The 10,062-nt window shown below is 34.0% G+C and overlaps 1 protein-coding gene across 4 annotated transcripts; it reads left to right on the top strand.

Annotated features, from left to right (window-relative positions):
• Window positions 1-647: 647 nt before the first annotated feature.
• LOC144970800 (uncharacterized) lies at window positions 648-9,215 on the top strand. 4 transcript variants are annotated; one of them, XM_078910822.1, is made up of 2 exons: window positions 648-736; window positions 7,558-9,215. In XM_078910822.1, the coding sequence occupies exon 2, from the start codon at window positions 7,570-7,572 to the stop codon at window positions 8,242-8,244; it is 675 nt and encodes a 224-aa protein (XP_078766948.1). In that variant the 5' UTR covers window positions 648-736; window positions 7,558-7,569; the 3' UTR covers window positions 8,245-9,215. The 4 variants fall into 4 exon arrangements, with proteins under 4 accessions (XP_078766948.1, XP_078766946.1, XP_078766947.1 ...); XM_078910820.1 differs by lacking the exon at window positions 648-736 and adding an exon at window positions 1,450-1,630; XM_078910821.1 differs by lacking the exon at window positions 648-736 and adding an exon at window positions 1,640-1,767.
• The last annotated feature ends 847 nt before the right edge of the window (window positions 9,216-10,062 follow it).

The raw sequence follows: 10,062 nt of genomic DNA, 5'->3' as shown, positions 1-10,062 counted from the left end.
TCCTGACAGTAACAGAATATTGCGACTAGATGGTGGCTAGTGTTGAAGAAGAGAGTGTTATATAAAAAAAAGTATTTGTCTACGGCGGTAAATTTTACGTGAGAATATATTTAAAGAGTGTTTTGTGGTCAATTTGGTAAAATCGGGACAATTATTGCATAATTGTATAAGGTAACCCATGATTATTGTCTACACTGATTTGTAGTTTTTGAGCCTTTGGTTATAATCTGTAAAATTGTCCCATATATTACTTGACCTGACAATGAAAGAATAGTTTTGAAATGTGTGATGATTTTTTTTTTTGTATTTGTCTCCGCCAGTAAATTTTTACCTGAGAGTGTTTTGTAGTCAATTTGGTCAAAACGGTGGCCAATTTTGTATAACTGTATAAGGTCGCCCATATTACCGTCTTGAGACAATTGATCACACATGCCTTGATACTTAATACAACTTATTCCAACACCACATAAATCTAGTCGTATTGATGACGTAACAGCCTGTTTCTTAGGTCACCAAGCCTAAGGCCAGGCTAATGCACTATAATTGTTTCTGTCGGCTTTTTCACCCCGGCGTGAATCGAACCGCGATTAACGATCAGCGTATATATTGCAGGCTATCGACTTCCATCGATCATTTGCACTGATTGATTGGTTTTTAGTATTTATTAAAGGTGGACGTCTCATATCAAGCCTGTAGCAGTAAATGTGTAAGACATTGGAGTGTTGGAAAGGAGTTGGTAAGTATATAGAGAAGTCGATTGGCGAATGCTCTGTAAAGAGAGATGATGGGAAACGGGTAAGGAAGAGAAGGATGATATATATATATATATATATATATATATATATATATATATATATATATATAGAGAGAGAGAGAGAGAGAGTACTTAATATCTACTTTAATTTATTTGCTTTGTTTGTTTGTTTGTTGATGTTATTGTTGGTGTGGGTTAAAACCGGATGGTGGAGTGAAATAGTCGAGTCGAATAAGAATTGAACCATAACCTAGGACCCCGAGTACAAACCCAATTTCAGACATTTTCTTTTCTTACTCAAACAATATTAACCCCGCATTTGGTTGCTGGAACAAATCAAATGTTTCTTGTCTGCATCATTACTTTAATCAATGAACATTCTATTTACCCGCTCTGCTACAAATAATGCATATGAATAGCGGCACAATGGACGGACGTGCCGATTTAAAAAAAAAAAAAAAGAATTTTGTGTACGTAAGTATTAATGACAACAGCAAATAGATCTAGGGTACAATAGATAACGCAATCTTCTTGCGAAAATTAAGATCCCATCTTATTTCATAAAATTATCGCACAAAATTTTGAAAATTGTAAGATAAGTCTTTCCTAACAGTTTTATTGATAGCGACGATTCTACCCAAGCGGAGAAGTCAGATTGGTTTTAATAAATGCAGGGCTTAACACCCGCGCTATAGGGTAATATATATAGTTTATTGGCAGCTTGTACAGTTGTGGTTTGGTTATCGAAGTAATCGGGGAGACAGATTGACTTCTTTTGTGATTGTTTTCAAGTGTGAGGAAAATATTACCGTAATCGACGAAACAGAATTTCAAATGATATTTTATTAGAATTACTGAACTGCCTGAAGAGTCAAGGTGAGATAAAATTTAAAAAATGAATTATGAATTCAATAGCTGTGGTGATACTGTGATCGTTCTTGTGTTTGTTTTTGGCAGTGTTGACAGTCACATTGTTATTATAGGTTCTTATGATAGGTCAAAGATAGCATCGGGTGAGCCAATTATTTATGTTAGTTTAGTGATAATAATGATAATGATTATAGTGACAATAATACCACTATTTCTGCAAACAATAATGATGATGATGATAATAATAATAATAATAATAATAATAATAATAATAACAACAACAACAATAATAATAATAATAATAATAATAATAATATAAAAATAATTATAATAATATAATATAATAATAATAATAATAATAATAATAATAATAATAATAATAATAATAATAATATAATAATAATAATAATAATAAAATAATAATAATAATATAATAATAAATATAATAATAATAATAATAATAATAATAATAATAATAATAATAATATAATTTTATATATTATTATTATTATTATTATTATTATTATTATTATTATTATTATTATTATTATTATTATTATTATATTATTATTATTATATTATTATTATTATTATTATTATTATTATATATATTAGTTTTTTTATTATATCTTATTATTTTTACTATTATTGTTATTAATTTTATTATTTGCCTTCTTCTTCTTCTTCTTCTTCTTCTTCTTCTTCTTCTTCTTCAGAGAGAGAGAGAGAGAGAGAGAGAGAGAGAGAGAGAGAGAGAGAGAGAGAGAGAGAGAGAGAGAGAGAGACAGTGAGTGAGAGACCTAAAGAGAGAGAAAGAGAACGAGCGAGTTAAAGAGAGAGAAAGAGAAAACGAGGGTGAGAGAGTTAAGAAAGAGAGAAAGAAAGAAAGAATGAGATTGAGATATATAGATTGATAGATAGATAGATAGATAGATAGATAGATAGATAGATAGAGAGAGAGAGAGAGAGAGAGAGATAGAGAGAGAGGGGGGGGGAGTGACTGGTTGTACAGCAGGGGATTATCAGAGAGTCATAATACTTCTTGTAGAATTATTAGAACTAGTCAGGTGTAAAGACTCAAGTGTTAGGAGTGATTTGGCTCCTGGCTTCAGACAACAGCAAGGCCTGAATTATATTATGGAGGAAATGTGTTTAACACTAGTTCAGGCCAGTGGTCAGGTGTAAAGACTCAAGTGATAGGAAGGATTTGGCTACTTTCGTAGGACGTCGACAACAGGGAGGCCCGATTTACATTATGAAGGAAATGCGTTTAACTCTTGGCCTTGAGCCGGGAGTAAGGGAATGATTTGGCTGCTGGCTTGGTAAGGTGTGAGACTAGAGCAAGACCTGATTTACATTATGAAAGGAATGGGTTTAACGTTAGTTTATAACTGGGATGTTTGGAGTGATTTGGCTATTTGCTAACTAAGGTGTCAGACTACATCAAGACCTGATTTACATTATGAAAGCAATGGGTTTAACGTTAGTTTATGACTGGGGTGTTCGGAGTGATTTGGCTATGGGCTTAGTAAGGTGTCAGACTACATCAAGACCTGATTTTTATAGTGTGAAGAAATGCGTTTAACGTTTGTCTTTTAACACTACAAGTTAATTAGTCATGACTAAAAATATATACTGTGAAAAAAAAGTGTTTAACGTAGTTTAAGACTCCACTGTCTAAAAAGATTTGTCGTAGTAGGGTGTCCAGTTACAATAAGGACTGAGTTACATTATGAAAGAAATGTGCTTAACACTCCACTGTCTAAAAAGATTTGTCTACTGTCGTAGTAGGGTGTCCAGCTACAATAAGGACTGAGTTACATTATGAAAGAAATGTGCTTAACACTAACTAGTACGTGTCTTTAGACAGGAGCAATGACTCGAGTATTAGGAGTAATTTGCCTACTGGTTTCAGCCAACTGCAAGGCATAAATTATTAGCTCCAGATTTATATAATGGAGGAAGTGTGTTTAACACTAGTTCAGGCCTTTAGTTAGGTGTAAAGATGAAAATGTTGGCTCCTGGCTAAGTAGTGTGTCAGAAAATAAGCAAGACCTGGTTTTATTATGAAGAAAATGCTTTTAGAACTGATTTGCGAATGGCTTCACACAACGGCAATGCCTCATTCATCTTTAGGTTTATATTATTATGGGGGTCCCGATAGCTCTGTTGGTAGCGCACTCGCTTCACACACAAATGGGAGAAGATCCAATAGGGTTGATTGATATAATTTAGTGAGATCTAATCATTAAAATGGCTGTCTGAAAACGAAAGCAAAAAGCTGAGTGACGTCAATTTCGTTCTTTCTATATGTCTATACATTTATCCGCAAGCAGAGCTGAATTCAGTATAACATAAAGATAGTATGCTCTTGGCTAAGAAGCTCACAACATTGCCATCCGGAAGTATAACGGACCAACACACAAAACTATGTGAACCAAGAACGTTTATAGTCTGGATAATACAGTTTAGTGAGAATTACTGATAAACGTGGATGGCAGAAAACAATAACAAAGACTCGATTGACGTCAGCTTCGTTCTATCTATATGGTGCATTACAGTCATTGGGTTCAAACCCAGGTGTGACAGTTGTGGTCAAGTTCTGATTTGATGAGAATTTTGTACAACATGGTTTTGATATAAAGGGAATACGTTTTCCATTGATTGTGTCCCTTAATTATGTCCAACATAGTGAACATTGTAATAAGGTCAACGCACACGTATACAATGCTTTTAGGGTTTATGGTTCCTTCGTGTGGAGTAAAGTCACAAATCCTACAAAATAAAGCAAGCAATAAGCCATAATTCAGAGAAACTAGTCCCAAATGAGGATCAAATGAAGATCAAGGACGGGGTTAGACAAACGTATTCCCTCGATTATGGGAATTTACTGTAAGACCTCAAATCTTCTCATTTTGTATTTTACGTTTGTTGGATGGAACGAATTTATTTTCGGCATTCCATAAAGTCACACCAAAAATGTTACATAATATCAAGCTTGGTCTAGAAATGTTTTTTTTTTCGATATAAGTATTATTGTTTCCCTATTACGTCTTCCGTCATACATATGCTTTCGCAAACTGATACGTTACTTGGTTCACTAACTGTTTCTCTCTTACGTCTTACGTCATACATGTAAACTATTACTTTACTTGGTTCATTTATGAGAGATTTTATAAATCGCACATCTACTAAATATGCCCAAAGCGCTTTACAAAGAGTCCGAAGCTGACATCACTGAAAATGTAAGACAATTCAAAATGCCTGTAAGGCGCCATTATAACTTATTTTCGCTTTTACCAGCTAGGTATACATTTCACATCTACGTATGGTGAGTACATGTGAGTAAAGGCAGTAACTCATCGTTTCTAGCCAAAAGCGGGACTTGAACCTTCAACCTTTAGGTCACAAGCCGAGTGTCGTGGCCGAGAATAACAAAGCCGCACGTAATCTTAAGCTTACAAGGCATTCATTTGACTTTTCACTTCATCATAATTAGGTCAAAAAGAATGTCAATTCATTATTTCATTTATTGCTCCTGTGTTTAAAAGAAGTAGTTAACTTTAAGATCATAACATCAACTTTATGAAAGGTTTACGACGTGTCCCAATTGAAATTATTATTCTAAATATCAATAGCTTTTCTCTCTTGATCATGTCTGGAACATTATGATATTCCAAAAGCCACTTCATGGATAAGAAAGGTAACTATATTGCCAAACTTTGAAATAACACGTTTTAAAAAGATTTGGCCAGAAAACTTGTCCTTCAAAATCAATCGATTAGAATGACCCTCATCTTGTCAAAAGCTCTTAAACCTCGGACTCAGGGCTTGAGAGTTTTTGATAAAAAGAAGGTTATTTTAATCGAGTGATATTTGAGGTGCGAGTTTTCTGGCCAAAATATTTAAAATGTGTTTTTTCAGAGTATGGCAATATACACGGCAGCGGCGGTGACGGACCTAGAGATAATATAAAGTATTGATCTAGTCTGGGTAGACCTGTATTAAATTATTGAAAGCATAACGTGAGATAAATACCGCCAAACTGCTTAAAACCCTTGGACACCCTGCCTGTTACCCCGAAACACCAACACCTTTCTCCTCATCCCCACCCCCCATCGTTCTCTATCTTGTTCAGTCTTACCGCTCTCTCTCTCTCTCTCTCTCTCTCTCTCTCTCTCTCTCTCTCTCTCTCTCTCTCTCTCGTTCTCTCGCTTTCTTTCTTTCTCTGTCTGTCTGCCTCTCTCTCTCTCTCTCTCTCTCTCTCTCTCTCTCTCTCTCTATATTATATATATATATATATATATATATATATATATATATATATATATATCTGTATTTCTCTATTTTGTCTTCTCTATCTTCCTCTTTCCACCCCCCCCCCACCCCGTATCTATTCGCCTGCCTTCATATTTCCATTTCTATCTCTTTCAATCTATCTATCTATCAATCTATCTCTCTTTCTACTATTTCTATCTATCTAATTATCTATCTATCTCTCAATATTCTAATCAATATATCTTTCTTTTTATTCATCATTCATCACTTTACCCCTCTACCTCATAACCCCCTCTCGTCCCTTCCTCTCTCTCTCTCTCTCTCTCTCTCTCTCTCTCTCCCCCCCCACCCTCGCTCTCTCAATTGTCACACCACTTTCCCACGTTTTGAAAACAAAGGCAACCACAACACTCCAATATAAACGAGGAAAGAATAAAATCAATTTTGATCAATGTCTTTTCGGCACGCCATTAGCTGACGAAATGAACCAATCACTAAATAAGAAAGCCAACGTACAACAAATTAAACGTAGATGTTCAGAATATTGCTAGTATTAACGTCAAGCAGACGATTTCAGGTTCGTTCCCTGATCGGAAAATATTTATGAAAATGAAAAAAAAAAGATCTGTGGATTATTCTACTATGAATCATTACGCACATTCTGTCTTCATTTTGATGATGTTATCAACAACTAAAATAAGATTAAACTGTATAGACTCATTTCCAATGTTTCTGTTACCTTGTTCTAATTTCATACTTAAAAACACGTATTACTCAATGCTAGACAACAAACACGTACACCCAATTATAATACAGTGAAACCCGCATGAAGTCAACACTCTCAAGGTAACTTCTGTTTAAAGTCAACATCTCTCTTTGGTTCAAAACTTCCTGTTATCTATCTAAGTGTGTTCCGTAGATAATGGATAACGTCAACCTTTCTCTCTGGTCAGGCAGTGGTCGCTTTATCAGGATTCCATTGTATAATATAGTGTGTGGCTTTGTGGTCAAGTGGCATGACACTCAAATTTTGATATATAAGGCCCGGTTTTGAGTCCAGTTGTGGGCGGCGGTCAGAACAATTTGTGGTGAGGGCTCTTCCATTATATTCAATAAATTTCTCAGCTCATATCTGCCTTAGATTTTTTCATTTTGATATTTTGGAAGAGTGTATTTTTTGTCATAGCTCAAACTTGGAGAATTAAAGACGAATCTTCTCCTTGCATAAATTGGTTGACCTGACGATAGTCTTGTATGACAATAAAGTACAAAAGTAACTCTTTAATGTGATGTTTTTGGACAAAAACAGTATTGTTTTACAGCAGGAAGGCCTCAATAATGCCCATCTGCCTCCGATAGAAGGAAGAAAATGTATATAAAAGCTAAAGTTAACCGCGTGCTCCTCAGACAAAAGTTGGAACTGGTGGTCGGCTTGGAGTTGAAAACGTGACTACTACCATCATGCAGCAACAATACGCAATCGTGTTTTAAAGGGACCAGGATTTTCAAAATAGTGTTACGCTGGCAACATCAATCGCACTTTACATATAGGAGTGAGAAACTAAGTTTGACTCATGGATTTATGTTTTAATAAACTTCAAGGTTTTATATTTATTAAGTGGAATGAAATTTAGATTTGATAATTTTCATTTCAGTGATAACCCAAGATGAGGAACACACCATGGTACCACCAGAGACGCTCAGAATCGGCGCCACCAGCAGAAAGGGTGAAAGAAACGTCATCTATTACTCAACAAGAACAGGACGAGATTGTCAACCGTATCTCTCGTCCGACAGAGAGCGCCCGGTATCGTCAGTCTCTTTTCTGGAAGCTCGACGGATATATGGACAAAGGATTTCATTCCTGGTCCAAAATGGAACTTTTTGACGACTGTAAACAATGTATGTGGACCCCAAACGGAACAATAAAGAGCTCTTGCAAAATACGACCTCTGAATGTATTGCCACCAGTCTCACGATCAGGTGGAAGGGAAGTTCTGTCCAGTGCGGATAATAATAATAATAATGGTAACAAGTCAAGAGCAGTAGGATCTTCAAATTCAGGGTTCGTTTCGGAGAGATGTGAATCCCGACGCGCTGTCCTTCGGCCACGACCCTCTTTTGAGCGTTCGAGGACCACACTCTTGACAAGACAGTCTCGTCCCTCGCATCATCAAACTGTGCCCAGGTCGTTTTTTATTCGTAACACGAGTAGCGGGAGAGTACCGGCCCATTTTGGTAATATTAGAAATGGATCAGGTGTTTCAAATAATTTGGCTGTTCCCAGGATAACAGGAAACTCTGCGGCTGTTGCAGGTGCAAATTCTGTTGCTGCAAATTGACTTGTAATTTTTAAAAATTCTTAATGATAATAACTATAGTTTTCGTAAAATATTGAAATGAATGTTTCTGATAAACTTTAGCTCGATTGAAAGAAGGAAGAATAAGAAGCAACGGATAATTAATCATTTTCCATCTGAATACAACGTCCAAAAGAGTCATTGGTTTAGATCACTAACTTCAAGAGTATAGTCTCTTCGTTGAGACATAAATCATAAAGCTCATTGGACGGGGCGGAGGAAGGTTCTGTTTTCTAATACAATATTAATAAAAACTTCAGTTTCCTCCTACATGTTATTCCGATTTCATTATTATGATTACTTAGCAGATATCCTTTATCATGAATATTTACCATTGGCTAAAGCGTAATGACTTACAAATTAATTAAGACAAAAGTAAACGAGGCTACTTATTTTATCAAATCAATATGATTTTAACCTTTTAACAACGGGATTTTTTTCAAATCCAACGCACCTATCATTATTTGTGACCCAATTCAATTCAATTCAATTCAAATTTTCTTCATTGTCAGAATATGCTGCATGTTACTTAGGCTACATAAGAGTAATAGCACATATTATGTGATTTTTCGAGGCTGCTGTATTCATCTTTTGTACATTATCTATATTGAAAGGGTGAGATTTGATGTCATGTGGAAATAAACTCGAACTCAGCCTGTAAGAATATTTTTTTAAATGACAGCTACAATCAATCAATCAATTCTGTAGAATTAGAACCAAGCCTGACAGAACAAAGCACCAGTCAGGAAATTCATCAATTAAATGCTGAAATCAATAGGGTCTTTGTCTGAAGAGCATTGTATATTATATTACGATATGCATCGTTGATTTTAAATGCTGTTGTTGTGAATTGCACGTCCACAAAGGCTTCAAGGAGACCAGCCAGACAGTGTCATAATGACCCTTATTGAATTGATAGCTATTGTTATTATTACTATTATTATTATTATTATTATTATATATTATTATTATTATTATTATTATTATTATTATTATTATTATTATTATTATTATTATTATTATTATTATTCATTATATTATTATTATTATTATTATTATTATTATTATTGATAATTAATATTATTATTAGTATATTATTATTATTTTATCATCATCATCATTATCATCATCATCATCATCATCAGAAACCTGAATTGTTTGAACAGAAGCAATATATATATATATATATATATATATATATATATATATATATATATATATATATATATATATACATATATATATATATATATATATATATATATATATATATATATATATATATATATATATATAGTGTTATGATAAGCTCTCTTGTATATATAGTCATATTATTTTATAGTACTTAATGTTTTAATTATTTGTGCTAGTTACATGTATACATAAATGTGAGGACAGAATGATTACAAATAAATTTTACAGTAAATCTAATGCTTTGATTACTGCTCATTGACTACCTACTACCTCTACAATGTGGTGTTGTTGATTCATTTTTCTTTAAAGCTCTCATATTGATGTAAATACATTTATTTGCAGGTCTGATAACCCAAATTTTTATGGGCTCATTGTTGTGATGGAAATATTCTAAAATGTACGGTAAATATTGTCCGTTACATACAAAATTTTCGGGTCACAGTACAATGCCATAACCAGTCGGTCACAAGCCTCATGGTGAGAACAAGGTGGTAAAATAACAAAACAAAACAAAACACAGTAAAAAGATTGTATGTGGTCAAAGCACTTAACAAGGAATCCCAAACCAACAGCAACACTAAAACAATATTTAAAACATGAGGTTTT

Source organism: Berghia stephanieae, chromosome 4 (assembly GCF_034508935.2).
Source record: "Berghia stephanieae isolate SIO BIC M18660-M18661 chromosome 4, UCSD_Bste_1.3, whole genome shotgun sequence".
Classification (NCBI taxonomy): domain Eukaryota; kingdom Metazoa; phylum Mollusca; class Gastropoda; order Nudibranchia; family Aeolidiidae; genus Berghia; species Berghia stephanieae.
The sequence above is the reverse complement of the archived record's forward strand: the minus strand, read 5'-3'. Positions and strand labels throughout refer to the sequence as shown.